General features: G+C 41.6%; 1 protein-coding gene across 2 annotated transcripts; it reads right to left on the minus strand.

Moving 5' to 3' along the window:
- Positions 1-587: 587 nt before the first annotated feature.
- TRA2B (transformer 2 beta homolog) lies at positions 588-21728 on the minus strand. 2 transcript variants are annotated; one of them, XM_075157813.1, is made up of 9 exons: positions 21614-21728; positions 14485-14618; positions 10230-10392; positions 9187-9375; positions 7773-7888; positions 6503-6586; positions 2698-2760; positions 1848-1921; positions 588-1002 (listed from the first exon to the last, which is right to left on the minus strand). In XM_075157813.1, the coding sequence occupies exons 1-9, from the start codon at positions 21647-21649 to the stop codon at positions 992-994; spliced, it is 870 nt and encodes a 289-aa protein (XP_075013914.1). In that variant the 5' UTR covers positions 21650-21728; the 3' UTR covers positions 588-991. The 2 variants fall into 2 exon arrangements, with proteins under 2 accessions (XP_075013914.1, XP_075013915.1); XM_075157814.1 differs by lacking the exon at positions 588-1002 and having other exon boundaries at positions 1840-1921.
- Between the last annotated feature and the right edge of the window lie 1868 nt (positions 21729-23596).

Consider the following 23596-nt stretch of genomic DNA (forward strand, 5'->3'; position numbering starts at 1 on the left):
TCTAGTCTGACGAAAGTACTTTCGAATCTCGCAGAGAATTTTCCTGTAAGCGCATGAAGTTCATGAATCTGAGTAGGCAAAATGGTACTGTGCTGGTAGGAAAGTATCATTGGAGAGTTGTATTGCATTTTAGCCGCATATGCGGATAAAAATGTACTCTTTAAAAGAAAAGACAATCATCAGTGAAGAAATAAGAAAAATCAAAGTAGCCTTCTCTAAGTGTATGGTTATCTACTTCCACTGAAGCCCTCTCCTTATGTCAAGGACTACACCTTACAGGTGATAACCTGCCGACAGCTCGCCCACCTCAAAGCTCAACAGCATTACCGAGAGTTTACTACAAGTCTCGCTCCATGCGTACAGTGCTGCTGAATGACGTTTCCTGCTCCTGCTGCTGTACAATTTGCACACGGAATTCTCTACGCACTGGGTTTACATACCTGAAGGTATTGTGTTTGGAGAACAACTACCCAGCAACACAAGATTAGGGTGAATTTTACTTCTGGGCTTGAAACATTATTCCAGAATACACAGCGTAAGTGTTGTAGTCTCTTTTCAACCCATAACTTATACTTGGCAAAGGTAAGTAAGAAAAGAAAAACCAAACTTCTTTTTATTTTATTTTCCACTTTTTGAAAGCATTTTACACAGGTTTTGATCTTCAGGATACCTTGGAATCAGTAGAAAAAACTAACTGAACAGTTTGTCTTTACAATAGAAACCTTTCAGGAGTCAAAATTGAGACTAAAAAAATACATGCAAAACATACTCCTTTCAAAACACAACTTGAAACAAAGCACCAAACTACACAAATATGCAGAATGAAACAGCATTTAACATCACAGAAGTAGTCTTCGTAAAAGGTGTAAAAGTCACCTATTCACTAGGCACTGTTCACTTGTTTAAACAGAAGAGACAATAAAAATATTGTCCACAAACTTGCAATTTCAACTCAAAGGCTGTAGCTAGAAATTCCTCTACATGTCATGCTTTAATAGCGACCTGAAAGAAAAAACAAAATACATACACTATTAGACTTCCAAGGATTGACAGATTTTTAAGATTTCTGTCTAAATTCACTGCCACCCCTCAAATCCGCATCGAATTCGAGCGCCTTCCGATTTGTCTATGCCAAAGTCCAGCAGTCAGTACAGTTCTGCCAGCAAGTTCCTTTGTGTAGGAAAACCCCAATTCCCGTCGTACGCCCAGGGCTGATGTTTCAGCGCACAATGAGAATTCGCATTGTAACTGTTCCGCGTATCGGTAAAAGCAGTTACACTTGTTTTCATTTGGACACAAAGGGTAAACGTGAGAACACCACCTATTCATTCCCTCGGTATCCATTACAAAGGGAGAATGCCAGGAATGCTATTGTGTTTTATTAAATTTCTGCCATCAAAATGCAGCTTTATCTTCCATGCAAATAAGCAATTCAGAAAAAAAGCACTATCTGGACCTCAGATGAAGTTAACCTCCTTTTTAACAAGTTATGCTGGGAAATTTAGTTTCAGTGTTAGACTACGCGAGGCTTGGGAATTCGGCCTTGCTGTCCTAGAGGTAACCAAACTGTCAGCATACCACAAACTCCTGTTTTCACAGAGTTTCGGAGAAAGAAATGGTACCGCAGACTTTTTAACAAGTGATATTACCTAGTTTGTTTTTTTGCAAAGTAAATATTTGCTCTGTCCTCAAGGTTGCCAGTTGCTCAATGAAACGTTAAAGGCAACTCTGGTTCAAAAAAAAATAACCACACTGAAGTTGAAGTCTTTGTGGGCGCAAAACCTCAACAGAACAAGTTCAGCAAAGTGGAAATTTCCTTTTGATACGCGAGCTCTAAGACTACTTACGAGGTGAATAGGATCGAGATCTGGATCGAGATCTGTAGCCCCCTCGGCTGTAATACGGGGATGGTGATCTCCTCCTGTGAAAGAGGGCAACAGAAACAATCCCTTCGTTAAAGCCTGTGGCAGATTAAGTGGCAGCAGCTTGATGTGGATGATCAACCTGATCCTGGTATCAAGAGTGTACTTGGGAAAGCTAACGAGCACATAAAGAGCTGATCAACATTTCTCCTGGATAACAAAGCAAAGATGTGAGTTTTCTTGATGCTTTTTTTATTACCTTGTCAGAGCAATACTACTTTGGGCTCATGAAAGACATATAAGCTCTCTTGCATTCACAGTTTGGCTACATGCAATTTTTAGTGTTTCAAGCCAAAAGCATCCCAAACAAGCAGTGTAAGCCAATCACGCCTTAACTTTTAATCTAAATTATTTGTTTCGAGATGAAGAGTTGATTTGAGTAGCAGTCACTGCTACAACCAACCCCACCCCCAAACCCCTCCAATCCAGGCACTCCCAAGTTTTGTGTTTCCTTGCCTAGTTCCACTAATGGCCTAATAAAAAAATAAGTTCCCAAACATTCAGGACATTAACTTCTTGGCATAAATCACAAGTTTTTCCTGGGCAAACCTGCACTAACCTGTCCGTATACTAACCTCACCCCTTCACATAGTGACGAGGGAACCTTTGAAATGAATTGCACTGCTCACTGAAGAGCTGCAAGCACTCAGCATCCACCCAGTTTCTGATAACGTGTTTAAAGATACCCTAGACTTGATTCACAGAATACTACAAAAATACCATGTATAAGAATATTTCCACTGTTGCCCAGATGCTGAAAGCTTTCCTATCATACCTGTAAAACTGATCCCTGTCTTGAACAGCTCTCCATCCTCCTCCTCCTCCACCACCTCCTCCTCTGTGAATACAAAAGCAGAATCACTTTTGAAAATTTCAAAAATAAAAAAGAATTTCATTCTACAAGCAAAAAGCATCAGCAAGCATAAGAAAATGATGTAAGACAAGAAAACATTGGTTCCTACACTGGATAATGCTAAATTACTTCACTACGTTCATTTTTATGTATTCTCAGAATGAGTGGGCTAAACTCAGTGTCAAGGAACAGTTAAAAGAGGACTCGTGTTCCACCTTACCAATATTGTATTTTACGGTCACGCTCGCCAACGAGCAGCAATTTAAGGTCAGTACATAGCCTTCGCTTCTAACACCATTTCTATTCTCAGATGCTTACCTGCTCGAGGCAAGCAATTTTATTTGGTTTTTTTAAAGTAGCAAGATCTATTCACTGTCCTGAGGAAAAAGTTGATTCCAAGGTGGAGGCCGGGGAAAAAACCCCACAGCCTTACATTTTAAAACTTCACAATCATGTTTAAACAAGGGCATTTAAGAACTGTGGTACAACTTCTCCTTATATAGAAGCTGCCTAGAACTGAAACAATACATTACAGTATTTAACAATATTAAGTGGTTGGGCTGGTACCTCCACAGATTTAGATACAGCAAAGCATTACCAGGAGGAGACTAAATGAAGTTTGGATTATGGAACAGTCACTGCCACAGATGTCTCACAGCAGCTCAAAAGGCCATAAATCATATGAAGGACACAGAACCCCTAAAACACGATTCCACACTTTCAATCAGCAGGTCTCCTTTTTTAAGTCTTCTCCGTTTGTAGCTAGCCAGTGTGCAAGTTGGGGTTTTAAGGTTATCCTTTAGTTTACACATACTTTTCCAGACAAGATTAAGCAGCCCGTGGCAATGAGGAGAAATTAAAGTTTTAACATGACAATTCCCATCTGAAATTGTATTTCCCTTAAGGCTTCACTGCACAAAGGACAAGGAAGGGAAAAATGCAAAGTAATTGTTACCAATTGATTTTCTAGGGTGGAGCACTAGTATGCAATGCTCTGCTGCATCTTTAACAATTCTAACTTTCCCTTCCTCAAGGAAGCACTCATGACATACATAACACTACTCTTCCCTCTCCCTCAAATGACCAGTATCTGCTGGGTGAGAAAGTAGGTATCTAACCTGGGCAGACCACCATTATATTTTTAAAGTAGCCACACAGAAACCATTTGTGGCTTACTTTCACCCTTTCAATATCTGCTATGAAAACACATTATAAAGTTCTGCAGTGAGCTTTAAAACATTGGGGTGTGGGTTTTTTTGATGGCTTTTTTTTTTTTTTAAATAGGAAATGGAAATCATCCTTGCTGGAATTGTCAGTATTCTGAGTATTTCCACCCCGAAGCCCTAGTTCACAGGAGACACAGGATGGGAGAACATGTAGGAAGGTCACAACATGCAGCACATGACTGCCTCAAAGAGCTGGACCGAAGCATGGCCACAAATTCTGGTATGCCACACGCAGACTAGTACACTATGTAGTCCATCTTCTCACATCACTTCTCACTAGTCTGCTCTTCATCTAATGCACGTACTCTTCTTTATATTCAGTCACTATCACAGTCTCACTAGCACACACCCAGAATGGACATAATTACAAATTCTGATAACATTTTACAAACATCTGAGCCACTGTTCACTATCAGGAATGAAAAAGGTAACACTTAAGCACCGAAGACTTAGGGTCATGCCATAGTCTGAACAAGGAATAAATTACATTTTAAGAACATGCAAGCAACAAACAACAGATGTCAAGGACAACCAGTACACCCTGACTGACCCTTTATGAAAGAATAAGGAAATCTGTACTATGAAGAAGTCTATGGAGAAGTGCAAGAAGAAAGACCGATGGTGTAAAGCTCTTACCAAACACTGCATAGCCCCACACCTTTTGCTGTCCTTAGGTGCCTTTGCCATTTTGATGTTTACATCAGAACCCCATACAAAAAAAATGGAAAGTGGGAGAAGCAAGCTAGAAGCACCACTTAACAGGCTGCTTAGCAGGCTATGTTGCAAGTCTTTTCTGTTGCCCAACACTTTGGCGAGCTGCTTCAGTTACTTTACCCACTTAATTTCAGTTAATTACTTTTAGTACATTAAGTGAGATGAGGCTGTGACAACTATCCCAAGCAAGTTTTTGTACCTTGTGCTCTGAAACAAACTGGAGGTTTGGTCAAAGAGCCGTCTACCACATGAAAGCCTACACACAAGCGCTGGCAAAGTGAAACCCAACACGTCTTGGTTCTTGTACACCCAGTATCAACTTCAGATTTTAGCTGCTACAGTTCTCCAAGATGTTCAAGAAAATGGATTGTTAGAGGCAGAGAAGTACCCTAATAACTGCTTCCCAGAAATGCGAGCAGAACACTTCTGTCTCATGTGTTCACTGTGATGATGCAGAGCACCTTGACCCCCTCCCTGTCCACAGCAGCACTTAAGCGCTGTAGAAGCAAGGCACCTGATCGAAGTGACAACAGCAAGGCACGGAGGGGAGAAACAGATTGGAAGCAACGCTAACAGCCGGGGAAGGAGGAAAAGTGGCTGCAAGTAGCAGGAGGGGAAGGAGGAGATAGCTGCCCTCAGTCACTGACAATGACCGTACAGCTATCAATGCAAGTATGAAGACGGCACTTTCTTCTACACCTAGGAAGCAACAGAAGACTACATTGAAAGCTAAGATCACAGAATTTATTATTTCCTTTGTCTTTGAGATATAATGTGATAATGCAATTGGAATTCATGTATTTCCATGAATACGAGGTTGCCATCAGGGAACAATCATAAATCCACCCATTGCGGATGCATTTAAGCTTTGCAAACCACTTAGGTAGTACTACCATAGAATTCTGCAATTACAGAAATGTTTGGTAATTGCAGACAGAAAAAAATGAACTCTTATCTTTGTGTCCAACTTAATAGTGTCCCAGAAATTGTGAAGATTTCACAGGGGACAAGTCTTGTTGGTAGTCTTGATCACCAAAACCAATTACATACCAACCATGTTTTCAACAGATCTTGTATCAACTTTACTAGCCCTCTGACAATGTATACTGCCACCTGAATATTCACCTCTTTCAGCTAACTACTACGCTGTCGAACACAGAAGTTTAGACTGAAGACAGACAGAAACAGGAGGTGTGAGTTCTTCAAGTAAAACACGCACATGCAACCTGACAGAGTATGTTACAAGAGCTTTTTTATGCACATGTCCAGTACAGAACAGGTAATGTTCCAATCCCTGATTCTTTATTTTTGGCAACATTTGAGGTGCCTTAATTATTAGTAGGGGATACTGGTGACCACTAAAACTTCCCACTTTTTGTCTACTACATTACGCTCAAAATGTAAGTTGGCACTGTAATACCAACTCAAATATTAGATCTGCACCTGTATTCCCACCATTTCAATGCTAACAGATGAACCAACAAGAGAGTCTTTTAAAGTGAGAGTATAGAGAACATACTTTGTTTTGCAAAACTTAATGCAAATTAAGAACACATTATGGACTAACTCATGCCACAGGTTAAACATTACAAAGTATTTCTCAATCTGACCAATCTGATTTGTACTGAGCAGTCATTGTGGTAGAGATTTCATAGTAAGATTTCAGAATGACAGCGAGTGCAAAAATGTTTTGGCATACGCATGTAGGATGAACTGCTTAATGTAGGTAGAAAAGCAGATGAGAAAGCAGTTTAAAAAGCAGTCGAATATTACAAACATTGCCTCACCTGTATGATCTGCTGTAATAGTCACGATCATCATACCCTCTATCATACCCTCTGTCATAGTAATCTCGTCGTCGTGAGCTGCCACTACAAGTAGTGAAAGAGAATTACATTTAATAAAATATAAAACATTGATATTGTTTGCAGTGCTTTTCTGAAGGCGTACAGTCAGTCAAGTATACACCATTTTAACTGGGTTATATTACTACCTTGCGTCCTCACAGCTGAAATGATTGTGAGCACTCCTACTCTCCCATCAGTGCAGATGGGAACAGAACTACTTAAATAATTGCTTTTTAAAATGCTTGAACTTTAGGACAGCTACTTTCCTCCTTGGTCTGAAACCTCTTAACCTTTTGATATCATAGGCACATGAGAAATTCCATTCTCATGACAACTCTTCATTCACTTTTAACTCTCAGAAAGCTCCTTTTGGAAGAACTTTCCCATTAAAAAATAACCTGCAGTCTCAACACATCATCAACCACCAGGACCATAAGCTGAAAGTCTTGGGAAAGCAACTGGGAAATTACTTGGGAAAACAATTTACATTCTTGGCAACTTTAAGTCAAAAGTGTACCCTGCACCACACAGCTGCTCAACTAGTATTTATTAATTCACTCTTGAAAACTTGAGCTTGCAAAAGACATTAATATTTGAAGGTACATAGGACAACAACGTAAAATAATTTAGAAATTGTAAAAAAAATCTTATTGTAGACTTATTTAAATGTTTCAATGCCTCATGTCTGGGCTGCATAACTAAGGAACACAGGTTTCTGCTCACTGTAATCCAGGCTGACCGTAGATCAGTCATTGACAAGTGCTATATAAATTAACCCCTCCTATTTAAAGAGCTGGAAAAATATGCATTACTACTGACGGCTGTCCACATGTAGTCCTTTTTTTTTTTTTAAAATTCTGAAAAGCATCCTTTACCAGTTGAGTTTTTTAGTTTTCAGAAGCTTTGCCAGATAACAACATCATTGTTAGCACAGCTCTTGTTAAGGAGACTTTTTTCCCAAAAACAATGTAATTAGGCATCAACAGTGATTTTTGTATCTTAGTTTCTAGTACTGAAACATCCACATACTGTACAGCACACAAGTCAGAAGCAAGGGAACAGCTTTCAGAACAGTGCATTAATGCAAAAGCCTGATAAAACCACACAGAATCAGGTCTCTTAGAGGGGATACAGAACAGTTTTTAACAGAACACAAGACAATTAATCCTATCCGTACTGGTTTGGAAAAAACCACACACAGGTAACTTACTAAGTGGGTCTTCCCATATAGATTCCAGGGGTAGGTGTGTGAGGTCTTTTTGTTATGGAGAAGTCTACCCGGATCCTTCTTCCATCCAGCTCCATTCCATTGGCACGTTCCTTTGCCTGAACAGGGTGATAAAATACAATTAGCTGTAAATATGAACTTTATTACCAACACAAGTTTCTAACCACTGCTTCAAGTATTAAGAGAAGTCCTAAAATGGCTCAGTTAGAATGCACATCCAAGTTTCACTTATGCCTTATATGTAACATTGAACCTAAACTCTAAGACATTCTAGGCCAGCTGGATATAAGCTTCAGAAACCACTTAAAATGTGACTTATATTGCATAAAAAGCCTAAAAGGAACATAATTTAACAATTGTTTCGGTACCTCTGTTTCTAACACGACTAAGAGGAACCTTTGAACATGCTTATGTAGGGAAATAAAACTACTCCAACACGCAACATGAAGCAAAGCATTTAGAAGTTAACAGAAAAGCACTCAACCTACACCCAAAGCTCCAACCTAACATGCCAAATTTGGAAAAGACGACACTAGAAACTTTAAGTAGTGGAATTTATGCAAAATATAAGCCTAGTTGCAGCCCATAAGCACACTGCTCTCCAAGGGCTGCCCTGAGTGTAGAATTCGACACCTGGCGAATATAGAATTCCCTGTTCATTCTGTAGCACTTGTAAGCACAAATCCCGTAATTTGTTACACGGTATTGACACTGTTTCAATTTACTGAATCCCTTAGGGTTTCCCATGGACATCTGCAGGGACCAGGAAGCCACTGTACATTTGCCTGGCCTTTTATTTTCAGAAAAGATTCCCCTCCCTCCCCCCGTCCCCCTTTCAGACTGAAGCACTAGAAGTCAGCAAAATGCATGTTAGCGCTCCTACAGAGCTCTGAAATGGCCGTCTGGTCCACTCTGAACATGCCTGTTATTAAATACCAGATCACATGTGGAGTTAGGAAAGAACTCGCATCTCATAATTAAAACAGACAGCCTGTCTTTCTATTTTCTTTTTTTTGGCATAGCTTGCAGTATGGCTAGCCCGAAGTTTGCTTCTGTGAATTACACAACAGCTCAGCCTGCACAGGGACCAGTATCCATGCCTCTCCACTCTCTCCCCTGGTACACAGCAGGTAGGTATCCTTTGAACTAAGGCTCTGACATTTATTATGAAGTGCCAAGTATTTTTTAGGCCCTGAGAAGCCAGGGAAGAGAAGATACTGTGGACTAGCTTGCATTATGATTATTTCATATGGTCAAAAGGAATTAACATTAAAGGTTCCTATACCATTTTAAAGGTCAAACAGCGAGTTTCCCCAGGCTACATCCTGTTACAGAGTATGTATCTCAGCAACTGAGAACACAGCAAATGTGCTATACGTTCTGTACCCCAACCTACTTCCTTAGCATCCTCAACGTTTTCGAAGTACACAAATGCAAATCCTCTTGAACGCCGGGACTGCTGATCATACACAATGGAAACATCAGCAATTGGACCATACTTGGAGAAAACTTCTCTCAGATCTCTTTCTGTGGTGTACAGACTCAGTCCAAACACGCCAAGACAACAATTTGGGTCAGGATTTGCCTAAAAGAAAGCACAGATAGATAGGTGTTAGAATAAAATTGCTTGGTTTTGCAGTACAAGGTATTTCACAAGTTCTGAGTGTCAGAGCTTCAAGCCAAAACAAAAATGAAAAAAAGATACTGCTGAGATTCCAGTTGGGTTAACTTTCTAATATACACTATTACAATCAAACCTACAGATACACAAGCCTCCTTTCACAAAAATACTTTGCATTTCTCAGGGTACTGTACAAACTACAGTTAGAGCATGTAATAGGTACTGTATTTAAAAAGTTTTCCCTCCAAAGGCTGGCTGATGACTGTTGAATGTGGAGAGATACATACACACACGGAGGCCTGGATCACACCTTCATTTGTGTTAGTTATCGCTTTTCCCCCGCTACTTTAGCCTGAACTACACCGCGCTCAGCCACCTGAGCAGCTAAAAGCAAGCTGGTTTGCATGCTCACTTAATAAAGACACCATCAAAACAGCTTTTAATGAAATGTTTTAGTTTTCCAGGCTTTTCAAGAAAAGCACAAATGTTTCTCCCTCCTAATTCTACCCCCACCCTTCGCTGCATACATTCGCTCATTTATTACAACAGGTATAGTGACAACAGCCTGCACTGGTAGCACTTCTAAAGGCATCTGTTAAAAAGCAGACAAACAAACACGACACCTCCACTCCACAATCCTAAGCAAACTTATGGAGATCCATGGCTTATCAAAAGCCAAATGACAATTAACCTCAACAATATCTTTTAAATAGACCTGAGCAGGAAGCAGAATGTTTTTCTGGAAAACCCCAATTAATCGAGTGATTTCAGGATATTCAGGACTATGTATGAGTCATCTGCTTCTGTAACAGACATACCCTGTTTCCAATATGACGTCTGCGAGTAGACATGGGTGAATGGCTGTGACTGTGTCGCCGCCGATAATCCCGACTGTAAGACCTACTTCTGGATCTCCTATGAGAGCGGGAACGAGAGCGTGATCTTGTGTAGTGTCTACGGGAACTCCTCCTTGATCTAGATCTGAGGAAAAAAAAAAAGAAAAAGGTACAGTTGGGTTTGTTTGGTTTTTCTAACCCTTCAAAAATATGTCAGATATTCATACACAAAAAGCCCAAATAACCATTTTCTAAAAACCTGCAGTACCACATGATTCAGCTATAATTAATTCTCAAGGACTGCGTGCTAAATCTTTAGAATTAGATTACTGTAGATGCTCTCAGAGCATTTCTACTGCAGAAGAGGAACCTTAACTTCCATTTTAGCTTTTAATTCCCCAATAGCTTTTAACTTTCTCTAACAAGGCTATCTTGGTTTGACACAGTATATGCTTAGAATATTCACAGCATTTACAGTAACATTTAAGTAAAAATAGCTGGGGTGGCTTTCTTTTAAAGACTTAACAGAAAAAGGGAACAGGAGTAAATATGACTTAATATAAAGCATGCACAATTGCAGAGGTGCACACTTCTGCTTATTCTAGTACACAGAATAGCACTGCTTTCAGCGACACTGAAAAGCAAATACATTTTTCACAGTGCATAATTACAAGCACAGAAGTCTGGCAAATGCCCCTGAAACAAAGCTTAACACAATTGAAGAACTTAAGCTGTAGTAGGCTTATTTACCTTCTGGTATTTCAACAGTTATTTAACATTAGCTGTTTATGAACTTTTACATGTTCACACTTCAAGTGTATTTAGGCAAAGGTGCAACTGCTTACTAATTTCAGTCCAGGCCTCCTCAGAACAGTTCCACAAATGTTTTCTGACAGCACTAGGTATGTGGAGATTGGGTTCCGAAACACTTCAATTCCTTCTACTAAACCCTCAGCCCTCCCAACACAGACAATCTTAGTTGAAAAGCTGGGCAGCCACTTAAACGGGACTATTATGCCTGAGCTTGACCTGCTGATGGCAGTCACTGAATAATCTGCATTCCACACAACTACAAAGAAAATCACTGCAAGGCTAAGAAGGGCAATAAGTTTAATATTCAAAGGCTCTTAGTCATAAATTGTTAATCTTCAGACTCTTGTTTGTGTCTTAAATGTCCTTCCTCTAGTTTGTGGAAGCCAAGGTGGGAAGTACTGACCGAGACCATAAGCTACCATCATTGCACAACCATGTTTCACAGTAACACCACCACTACGCTGGCATGAATGAAGCTCTTAACCTGAACCCGCTTTTACTCCTGAGCATTTAACAGCTTCTTCCACAGTCAGGATTTCTCACTAGGTAAGTGTCACCAGACAGCCAAACTGCACAATATACACTCTGTACATTACAGGCCTCCTTAAAGAAAAGCCTTCCACCTTGTCAGAAGTGAGCCAGCTAAGTTCTGTCTTCCTCAACTTGAAGCATGTATACACGTGCAGGAGAAATGACTTCAGTGTGTCCCATTACAACACTTCTAACTATGTATTTAGAAAGAATAAATTATTTTTGGCAACAGAAAGTAAAAAAAGAGAACTTCCCCGAGGCAGGGAAGACAGTAAAGAAAGAATAAATAGTAATAATAATAAAAAAAGAAGTTCAACACATGCATACAGCCGCATTTCAACCGCTAATGTAGGAAAAAAAAAAACAGAAGGCAAACACAGAACGGATGTTCCAGGTAACAATGCACCCATTACACTGAACAAGAGCGGGACACTTCTAAACCAGGCAATCCATTATGTGAGAGAACAAGGCTTATTTTAAATAGGCACTGCTTCTATTGCTGCCTTAAATGTCATACTGCCATTATTCTCCTTTGCTGCAAAGCCACCACAGCTGAAAATCCTATTCCTTCATTAAGAATTGTTTAATTTCACACAGTCAGCCAAAAAGAATAAGCTTGCTATGCTGATGATCAAAACTTCAATAAAAGCAGATTTTTAAATCAAGTACATTCACACCCCAACTGATAAATACGCCAGAACACAGATTTGTTCTCAAATCAAAGTTTAATTTATAAAGCTGGTAACTCAAGAATACATTTGCAACAGAAACTGCCAAGAAATATGAAAGTTCTCACAAGGTTATTTCTCTGCTGAGAGCCAGAGTTAGATGACCTGCTCATGATCACATCCAAACGTGTGACGGCACTGAAAACAGATACAAGTATGTTGGTTCTAAATATTTGCCTTGACACAATTCTGCCCAAATCTGCTAAAGAACACACTCTAACTCTGCAATATACTTCCAGTATTTCCAGCCATAGGCATTTTCAAGACAGCTGTTAAATGCTCAGGAAGTTGTAGTTGTAAGCTTCTACTTTTGTTCATCAAAAACTAAAAAGTGAATTGCCAGGGTATTATTTAAAGGGTGATTTCTTGTAAGAGTAAATGATTTGCCAGGTTTCCTGTAAATTCTAGATCTTGTATTTGCTTCTTCCAGCATTTTATACAATTTGTGATTGCATTCTTACACAGTATTATGGTTATTCTGCAAGTGAGAAACATGGTGCTTTAAAGAGTATGGAATCCCTAGGGGTTATGGACTAAGGTGCTGAAGGACATGCTGCGCTGGGCCCTGACTCTCTTGTTATTTTAAAATTAACAGGTTCCCCAAAGGTGGTGTGCAGTCTCTGTCCTCTGAGGTTTTCAAAACCCAACTGGGTAAAGCCCTGAGAACATGGTCTGAGACCAGAGCCAACTCCGCCTTGAGCAGGGTTTTGGACTGGACTTTTCCTCAGCTGTCCTACAAACCTCTCGCTGGTAGCAATTCCAGAGGTCACTCCAATTTCATACTCTGTAAAGTGGTATTACTCTACCAAGTATTTATTCATTTAATTTGACATATTTGTTCTTGCACTATGGGGATTGTGAAGTGCATGATTTGACACTTGTGACTGCGCCTGAAGTACACATTAAAAACAAGCCCATTCCTCTGCTGTCAAAATTTCCCAAGTATTTCCCTTCTCACAAAAGCCTTTCAAACTGAGCATTTTGATCTCGCAAGGAGACCTACACACAGTATTTGATAGTGTTTTCCATCATGGGTGATTGCTAATAGCACAATGTCTTCCAGAGTTGTCATCCTTCCTCCAGCCTGATCCCCAGGCTTTCGCAAGCCTAATTCATTGCTTACACACATAAAAAGTACATTGTGAACAGCTCAACTGGAAACCCTGCTGCCAAAACCCATGTTTTTTAACCTGAATGCTTATGAATGAGTAAAGGAACGATCAACACATTCATTTCTGTAGTCAGCGCTCAATTACCTAGACTCTTAAGAAAATAATGTCATTTACCCATTTACAGGTTTTGCTGCCTCTCTATTCATTCTTTATTAAATATGTACCTCTTACATGGCACACCTGGTAAAGCCAATGTGAAGTGGCTAGCAGTGATGTTTATAGTCTTTATTTTTGGACTACCAGCATATTTTATGTCTCAGTTATGTCTGTTAACAGTTTCAAGAGGAATTCTGTCACTGTGCACAGCTTGTTTAGCAGATGAGTATAAGGACAGGTAATACAGTGCAAAAGGCATTTTCATAGCGTACATTTGCGTTGCCACGTAACAAATACAATAAGCAAGCTACTTTCTTCCACAACTTTTTTTGAGGGCTTGGAAAGCTGTCTAATCTTTAAAACTTCCCAGCCTGTTAATTTTCAAGTTAAATTAATATATATTTAAAAGGTCAGACAGATGTCTGTTGAAATTCACATTTATCTCTACTACTTCTTTTTCAAGGAATATACCGTTCACTACTCCAGAAACATTAGCTTCCAGTGAGAAAATGTAATACATTAACTGACCTAAAATGGAAAATCTGCTGATGCATGTAATTCTTTCAATGCACAGAAAAACTAGCATCTAGAATTCCTAATGCTTCATGCTCAGAAACTAGCCATTATTCTAAGACTTAAAAGGCAGGCCATCTCCAAACTGTATCAGCAGAGATACAAGCCTACGCAGCTGACTACCTCTTAAAAAAGCTGCAAAAAGATCCAACTTGACAATTTGTCTTTTCAAATCCTAAAACCACACATGCCCCTTCGTATTCAATGTCCACAAATCACCAGTTATCTCTAGAAACAGAATTGGGCTACATTGGATGTCAGTTCACCTCTGACATAACCATCTGACTTGCGAAGAGGAGGAAGAGGTAAAAGAAATAAACTCACCTGGATTCAGACCTGGATCTAGATTTTGACCTGGAACGCCTGGAATCCTCCTTAGATCGAGATCTTGCAGGGGTGTGTCTCCCCGACTTGCCAGACCCATGAGCACTTCCGCTTCTGGAAGCAGAACGGGATTCCTGCACGCAGATATTGAAAGCCTAATTTGTACACAATTTCTCGTTTACCTAAGGTCTGTAAACAAGCTCCAGTGAAATAAATGGTAAAAATTCATATCTATGTGTCCGGGCAGTTGGCATTAGAACTGCCTAGATTTTTAAGAAGGTTTTTTTTTTTTTTCCCTGGTAGACACTTCTTTACCCTGCATATACTTTTGCTATTAAACAGATAATGCATGCATGTTTAGCAAAATATACAGGGACACATAAACAGACTAGTAATTACTTAGCGTAGTGCTTTCAGATTCCAGATTACTTCTTATCTTAACTTCATTTTTATTCCTTTTCTTCATTCTTCCGTTTCAAATTCTGACTTCTTTCATCTTCCCCACTTCACACAAATTGCTCAATATTCTACAAGTGGGACTTCTGGTCTGATAATTAGCATGCATTCACTTTCTTTTTTTTCAAATTTCAGCTTCACTTATTCCTGAGCTTCAAATAATTCTCATTTATAAAACTTGTCAAATGGCGACTTCCGCATTTTCCTTCTTCAACATTAACCTTAATAGAAAAAGAACAGGATGAAGAATATTTAAAAACTCCAGGATAAAATCTAGTGCCAAAACTGAAACTAGAAAAAAAATGTTTTGTGGACTTTTACTATATATGCAGTTCAAGAATTGAATCTACCAAATGCCCTACTATTTTATAAACAGATTCAGTCAATTCAGTTTAACTTAGTACTAAGCAACTGAATTCGCTATTTATGCCTATATTTAATAGCAAATGCACAGTGGATCAACTGAATACCTACTAATGAGTTCTAGCATTAGGAAACTCAAAATACTTTGCACTGTCAGCCACATACTTAGACAAAATCAACAAGAAGTGACTTAAGTAAGGTCCCTACTGCGGCCAGAGACGACTAACTGATGTGCTTTTTGAATGCAAGAAAGCACAATGCGGTTGGTCCTTCAAAGACTTATAATTATGTTAGTTTTCGGGACATTCTTGCAGTTTAAAGGCCTAGTTTGAAGGTTTATGAGCACACTCACACCTACACTGCCTGCACAAGTGGAATTACATATGCAGGCTTCATGCTTCCAAGTAAATCATAATTTTCCACTGACCCAAAATGCAATTCTGTGCAAAACACTCAAACACTGTTCTGGAATAATACCCCACCTACGCTATTATTTACTTGTAATCTTCTTTGGTAATGACTTAATCTAATTAGCATTTTCAACTTTTATATTTTTATCAGTATAATGCTTAACTTCAGTCACATGGCTTAAACACTTGGTTTGAACACACTAGAAGGTATTATTTACTTCAAGATATTAGAGAAAATTTAAAATTCAGCAGAATTCCGTTTTTTCCTAAAACCAAACAATTCCAAGTTTTGTCAATTCTGATCCAAAATGCTCACTAACACCACCAGAGTGCCAGACTTTTCTCAAAAATCACTTGTTCTATCTTTGTAACATCTCAAACTTGAACACTCAACTTAATGCACATTCCATACTAAGCATTCAGAAATTCATTTGCTAAACCAAAATTTAATTGTGCTTAAACCACTTCCATACAACTTAAAAAAAGTTTAGCTATTTACAGTTGCTACCCTACAATACTGGGGGGACAGGACACAACTTGCAGGATAAAGCAGATTTTCAATTAATACCAAGAGCAACAGACATAAAGGAAAATTGATCAAGGCCATATTCTTCTCTGGCAGAATGCCTAAGGAGGTGTTCTAAACTACAGCCACCTCCTATACTAACCCTGCAAAGGGCAGTGCAAATATGGAGAACTAATTTAAATTACAAATAACAAATTTAACCTAACTACCTTCAAAAGAAAACAATCCATGGAGATGAGTTCTGAGTTAATGTATTAATTTAGCCATAAGTCGCCATCAACTCCTAAAAAGAGTTAGACAAAGCAATGTTCTTCATCCAAGGAAAAATACTTCCGTTCACAAAACATAACACTTGACAGATTCAGGCTAGACAGAAGGAGCCATGTCCACATAAAGGTGGTCTAATACTGAAAAGGACACAAGAAATGCACAATGGGAGGGAAGCAGCAGGGAGGATCTTGCCCATAAACATAGCCCATACCCTTTTTAGAGTTTTTAGAAGTCAATAAGCTTTGAAGAAATCAGTAGAGAAATGGTATTAGCACGAGCAAATGATTGAAGTCTTCAACCGTTTGATACATTTTTTTGGATGATCTTTGCTGTATTGTGTTAAGATTGATGTGGGAACTGGACACCTAGGATCTGAGAAGAAACTTAGGAAGCAAGAGACCTTAAGACAACTGTCTATCTAAATCAGAAAATTAAACAGCTGGCTTATTTTCACCTAGCTCCTTTGGACTTTACAACATTTTCCAGTTTTTAAACATCCACATTTTGTTTCCAGATCATCCTTCTTCGAAACCTTTATCTTCAATCTACCACATTTTACAGGATTATGCCACTTCTTTATTACTTCCAGCCTCAAAGGAATTCATTGCACCTCACTGCTCTGGATATTACTAAGACTGGTAATAACCCCTAAAATTTCAAAGTTGTTACCCTCCCCACCCCAACCCCCAGGAAATCCTCCCTACCCAAAATTTCAAACACCAGGAACCTACAGCACTCCAAATTTAGTTTATGCCATTATACTGGCACTCATGTGAGTGTTCACATAAGCCACTCCCACAGCTCACTTAAACTGGAGAGTTTCTACTAGCTGGTTTTGTTGTTCTTAATACATTTTCTTTTTCTACTTTTTGCTCTTTCACTTTGTGAATTTTAAGTTTTTTAAAAATGCCAAAGTAGGCTCCTGTCATGACATGTGGAAGAAGAGAGAAGAAACAACCTTCTTTATCCTACCTATATTCAAACACTGCTGGTAAGCAGATCAAGACTGGTGTTCACTATTCAATAACCATTTTTTTTTCTAACCTTGAATTTGTGAAGTGTAGATTTTAAAAACCACCAGATCCCTTGATCTTTACCAACAGTTCTCCCCCTTCATCAGGCATTACTGGAATTCAGGTGGTAGCCCTGAAGTCCAGGCTTGTGGTTTCCAAATTATTCTTTCCATACTTTAAGCATATTAAAACCAATGTGTAACACTGTAGGGGTGATATTTTTAACACGTTCATAAAGATACATTACAGCCATCCACTCTATAAGCAGGGAACGTCACAACAGGAGGATTATTTTGGGGGCAGTAGATAGAAAAGGTTTCCATGGGCAGAAGCAGTTGTAAGGTATGTAAGTGAGGACCATATGTTCTTTGCACTTCTGGGATCCAGTTTTTCCTCACGGGAATAGACATTACAGATTTCAGCTACTTAACAATGTAAGATACAGTCAAAATTATCCGTATTTTTAAAATCCTAAATCCCTATAAACTTATATATTTCCACTTGTTTTCCTAAAGAAAGGTACAGCCTCACATTATCAAATCTGCAGTCAGACTTATTCAGGTGTAACTGTGCTCACTTCACATTCCTTCAACCTCTCTACTACTGAATTTAGCAATTGATCCAACAGAAAAACATCAGCTTTTGCCTCTTCCCCCTGAAGCACACGATCACCAGATCAGATCACTGCTGGGGGGGCTGGGAATCCACTCAAGAGGGAAAACAGAACAATGCCCTTCCACAACAGTTTCCAAACTCCACCAAAAAGAGACAAGAATGTGTTCTGAAAAATCAAGCCAACAGACCAGGAGCACAGAAGCCCAGCTTCCCCCCACCACCTCTGCCCCTCGCGCTGACCCTGTGGGCTCATTCAGTGCACCAAGCGGGCAGGGAACTAATCCATCAGCAAAAAGCAAACGATTTTCTGACAGCTTAGGGTACTGAATTAGCCCACCAGGAAGTCAGATCAAGTGCCAGCTGATGAAGGAGGAACACAGAGAATGACCTGTCCTTTTGGTGGCATCAAGCTATTTGTTTCTAACCTCAAACCGCTTCCTTAAACCTTTTTCCACAACTTAGTAATAAAATCAACACATGTATTTTCTAAAATGCTAAGTACCTTGTAAGTAGATCTATACATTGCACATTTACACCATTCAAGTTACTCTGATAAAAAAAAAAACAAGCAAAAAACCTGACTACCATAGTAAACAGTTTCTGATCAGACACATACCAAGTAATCACCATGAGTATTAACTAATTCACAGAATGAGACTCACTATTTTTTCCTTAACTAACCTTTCCTTTCCAAGCCTTCCATGCCTGAACCACATGCACTTCAGTGAGCACAATTTCAATGAATGAAAACAAAATAAAAGTGACTTGGAAAAACATGGTAATTATGTTACAGCACACTGACAGTATTTGAAGTACATATTCCAGTATTTGAAGTATTGGTAGCATTTAATAATTTATAGTCTCTTCAGTTAAAAAAAATTTCCAGAGTTTAATTCCACTATGGATTAAAGCTGTAAAAGCTGTAAAAGAGAATTTGACTGGGTTTTTTTTTTCTTCTTCTTTTTTTTTTTTCTTTTTAAACTGTGACATAAGCCAGCTTAAGTTTGTGTTACTGCTGAAACAGCAAGTCCCATTACTTGCAAAAGCACCTGGTATTTCTTCTTCATCCCCAATGCTGACATTAGGACTCGTGGCTACACAATCAAGTCAAGCCTGCAAACCAATGCAGCTGGAAACGGAATCAGAAAAAAAAAATTTCAGCTGATTTAATTCCCAGATATGACTGACTATACAAACACTAGTACAAGGGAGAAAGCAGGAACACATTTTCATGAGCACAATTCTTGTTGGCAGCATGGACTTGGAACAGCTTAACAGACAGTTGTAAAGTCATATCCTAGATTATTTATCCAAACACTGTTTCTACTCTGCGGAGACTTTAGCGCTTCCAGCTTGAAAAAGAAAGCCGCTGACTCGGTAAAATGTAAGCCTTAAGTAAGCAAAAACCATCATAAATAACACTGGCAATAGCATTAGAAAAGCCACTCCCTGATCTAGTCTGAAATAGCAGGCTTGTAGCTCTATGTTTTTATCTTTTAGTTTTACAAACATGTACATTGCATACAACTTACCTACTTACGACTCACAAAAGTTCAGACATAACTCATTTTAAGCCTTGGTGAAGACTGCCTGCACGTGATTTATTTTTTTTTTATAAAAGTACAGAAAAGATAAAAGAAGGTGGGGCAGCAATACTCTGCACAATTATGTTTCAAAAAGACTTTGCTATAAAGATTTTACATTTCCACTCATTCTGATTGAAAATACAATGCAGGTTGCCCTGGCAAACTTTACTAAAGTTAGGCCACCATCTTAAATTGGTTTTCAGTCTGATTTGCACAATAGCAATTAAATCAACTTTTTAAAAAACTAACACAGAGAAATCCACCTTGAGCAATTCAGAAGTACTGCTCCCTCATTAAAAATATACCAGTTGTAAGAGTGACATGAAGACATCAATGGAAAGGTAATACTGGGGGTGGTAGGGCTCTATTCTTTAATCTTTCAGCATTCATTTCCATCTAGCATTTTTAGCTTCCTGGAGACCAAATTTTTCTAACCTAACCTACCTTGAGGCAGAAGCACGCATACTATTAAAGCTTATTATAGTGAATCTGAGTAAGAAAAGGCCATATTCAAAGAAAGACACTGCAAGACACTGCAATTTTGTGCTCAGAATTACGACATTCTCTAATTTTTTTTGCCACCTCCAGTGAAGGTTTAAAATTGAAACTACTTATCACCTCCACAACTCCCTCTGATGCTGCAATAAGTTAAAAAGACTGATGCTAAAAAAAAAAAACCAAACAAAATACAGTATTGACCTCTGCGCTGCACTTGTCTGTTGCAGTAAAAATTAAAGACCTCAAAGGAAAACAAGACTGAGTCACTACAGAAAAACCAACTATAGGTAATCTGTATTGCAGATGTACATCACAAATGTGAAGCTTAGCAAGTCATCTACTGCGATATTAGTAAAATTCCATCCAGTAACACCTTGCAGTAACTATGCAGTTTAAGAGAACATCTACTGCAGGTTTCACAAAGCAAGGATATTGCCCTAGCACTGAGCGCGTTCAGTTTGAGGTTTAACCCTTCGACTATTGCAATCACATTAAAATTAAATTAGAGACCAAGCCACCTGGATGCAAGGCTGCAACTACATCAAGAAGCAGAGTTAATATTTTACAAGCAAGCGCGAGGAGCAGCAAATCGGAGCTCAATTTAGAAAGTAATTCACCACAAGTGAACTGCAATGCAGCTTTGGAGAGAGTGTAACAAAGGCTCAGACTACTACCGGCTCGGGATTCTCCTTCCCTACCCAGACGTTACCCAACAGGGCTGGGGGATGGAGGACGAGGCACCACGGCACCAGCCGAGACCGCCGCGGCCCGCCTGCGAGCTCGGAGGGGGCTGAAGGACCGTGCATTCCCAGCGCTGCTGCGGGAGGCGCGGGGGAGCGCAGCCGGCCGCCCCCTGCCCGCCCGCCGGCGCCGCGGCGGCAGCTGGCAGCGGCCGCCCCGCCACAGTCCGTGCCCCGCACCCCCTCGGGCAGCCCCACCACGCTCGGGGCAGGGACAAGGCAGCCCCGCCGGGGAGAGACGCGCCGGCGGGGGCGCAGCGGCAGGGCCCGGGACGCGCAGCCCCGCCGCCCTCGGCCATTTTGTCCCTCTCCGGCGCGCCCGGTCACCAGCCCAAGATGGCGCCGGGCAGACTCACCATGGAGCGCGCCGGCGGGCGGGCAGCTAGAGCGTCCCCGCCGCGCGCCCCCACCGCCTTCCCGGCCGGGCCAGCCGCCATCTTCCCCCCGCCAAGCCGCGGCCCCGCCGGGCCTCCCGCGCCTCCGCCGGGGCCTCCTCACCCGCCGCGCCACGGCGGCCCCTCCCGCGGCGGCTCCGCCACCCGCTCCGCCCAGGCCGCGGGACGGGGACACGGGGGCGGCCGCGCCGCCCGGAGAAGGGCGGAGGAGGATGTGGGGGCCCGGCCGGGCAGCGCACTCAGGCTCCGTGTATTACCCGCTCGCCGTAGTTCTGCTCCCCGCTGTCGCTCATCGTCCCGCCGCACCGCTCCCCGCCACCGCCGCGCCGACCCGACCCGACCGTCCCCGGCGCCAGCGCTCTCCGCAGAGGAAGTGACGCGCCCCGCGCGCGCGCGCGCCAGGCCCCGCCCCCGCGCTGCCAGCCGTGAGGCGCCAGGCCCCGCCCCCGCCCCGCCCGGGAGGTGAAGGCCCCGTCCCCCCGCCGCCGGCCCTGAGGTGAGGCCCCGCCCCCCGCCGTGAGGGGGAGGCCGTGGGCTTTGGCGGCGGTGGCCGGTGGCAGGTGGCCGGTGGCCGGTGGCCGGTGTCCCCCCGCCCCGGGCTCGGGGGCTGCTCGGTCCCGGGAGGTCACAGCCTGGCGAGTGACCCCTGCAGAGCCAGCTCCAGTGCGGGTGGAGGTGGTCCTGCCCGGCCGGCTGCGGGGAAGGCCAGGATCTCCTCTCTCGCCCGGCCTCACCCTCCACAGGCCGCGCGGGCCGTGGAAACGGTTTAAAAAAAATCCCTGTGATCGCAAGTGAGGAGATGGCCAAGAGCTGTAAAGCATTAGTTTAGTGCAGGTTGGGACTGAAGATTGGGATATTTCTAAAATACCCACGTGAGGGCAGCGTAGCATCACGGAAGAGTCATTTTTGCTCAGTCCTAGTTCCGTGGTGAGACACGTACCACTGCGTCAGCGAGGAGCGACGCAAACACCTTGTTCTCCATCACAGGCACTCCGGCTGTCACTGACTGTTGTCACACCTGTTTTATTTCACCCTGGCAAGACAAGCAGCACGAGTAAATCACCATCATCCCCAGAGGGTCACCGCGGCTCCGACTGTGCAGGTATTAAGCAAGGATACCCAAACGGAGTGGACCGCCATGACTTGAAAGACACTCCTTCAGTTTAAGCAGAATACCGACTTACTCAACGCTCTTGAAACGACAGCCCTGGGCGAGGGTTGAAGTCTGGAGACAGAAGGAGTCATCACACGCTTTCGGCACATCCCAGTGCACCGGTTACCCCGCACGCTGCCGCTGAAGGATGCGATCCCACTCCACAACTGCTCCCATAACCATTTGACGCGCCAGCAGCAATTATTTTTCTTCACTTAAATGCATTTTCTGTATAGTGAGAGTTGGGATAACGCTCTGCACACCCCTGCATTTGTGCTGTTAAACAAGCAGCGAGGCAGAGAGCTGAACAGCTCAGTATCAGAGCTGAACAGCTCAGTACCTCTTTTAACGTGGATTTTTTGCTGCCGAGGTTATTCCCAGCGCCATTTGCTAGATTTAAAAGGTGGCAGCCACGTGCTCGAGCAGTAAAACTGAAAATGCCAGACAGCAGGCTGGCGGCAAACTGCAAAGTGAAGGCAGCAATTTGACTGACAGCTTTAAACATTGGTGAGCTCTGCTGTGTGGCGAGCAGCTCCGGCACTGCAGATTTCCAGGTGATGACTCCTGAAACACCCAGAGGGGACACCAGGTCCGTTTCTGTTAGCTTTGACGCTCATGAGAAGAGACGAGCTGGAGGCTGGTTGGCTGCCTTCCTTCTCCCTCCCAGCCCCAGAACACAAAGATGAATTTATCAACCAAAGAAGAAAGTGAACAGTATTTTCGCAGCTTTTGCTGATTTAAAGATACCGCAGCTTTTTTTAATGCCGCTTTTCAATGGTTTAATCTCAATGCTTTGCTGGCGTTCTAGCACAGTTAGTGATACGCTGCGCTGTACAATGTCATAAGCAAGAGTGGAAGGATGTAGTTACAGAAAGCACCACTGTGTTTATTGAATCACTGAGAACTCAAGCTCAGAAAAATCATTTTTCCTTATATGCTGCTTGTAACAAAAGGGGGAGAAGCAGCATCCTGTACTGAAGGGGCAGGGAGATACATCTGACACGAGCTGTCAAAGCTGGCTAATATTCAGGAGCATGACATCAAAGTTCTGGGTTGTCTTTAGAAACCGTAACACTCGCCCAAATTG

Source organism: Calonectris borealis, chromosome 9 (assembly GCF_964195595.1).
Source record: "Calonectris borealis chromosome 9, bCalBor7.hap1.2, whole genome shotgun sequence".
NCBI lineage: Eukaryota > Metazoa > Chordata > Aves > Procellariiformes > Procellariidae > Calonectris > Calonectris borealis.

Excerpts from the sequence above, each read along its gene's own strand:
- TRA2B (XM_075157813.1), bottom strand. The coding sequence starts at position 21,649 with ATGAGCGACAGCGGGGAGCAGAACTACGGCGAGCGG. Across the intron at positions 14,619-21,613 it reads AGCAGAACTACGGCGAGCGG|GAATCCCGTTCTGCTTCCAG; the intron begins GTAATACACGGA and ends ATCTGCGTGCAG. Across the intron at positions 1,922-2,697 it reads GACAGGGATCAGTTTTACAG|GAGGAGATCACCATCCCCGT; the intron begins GTATGATAGGAA and ends CCTCTTTCACAG.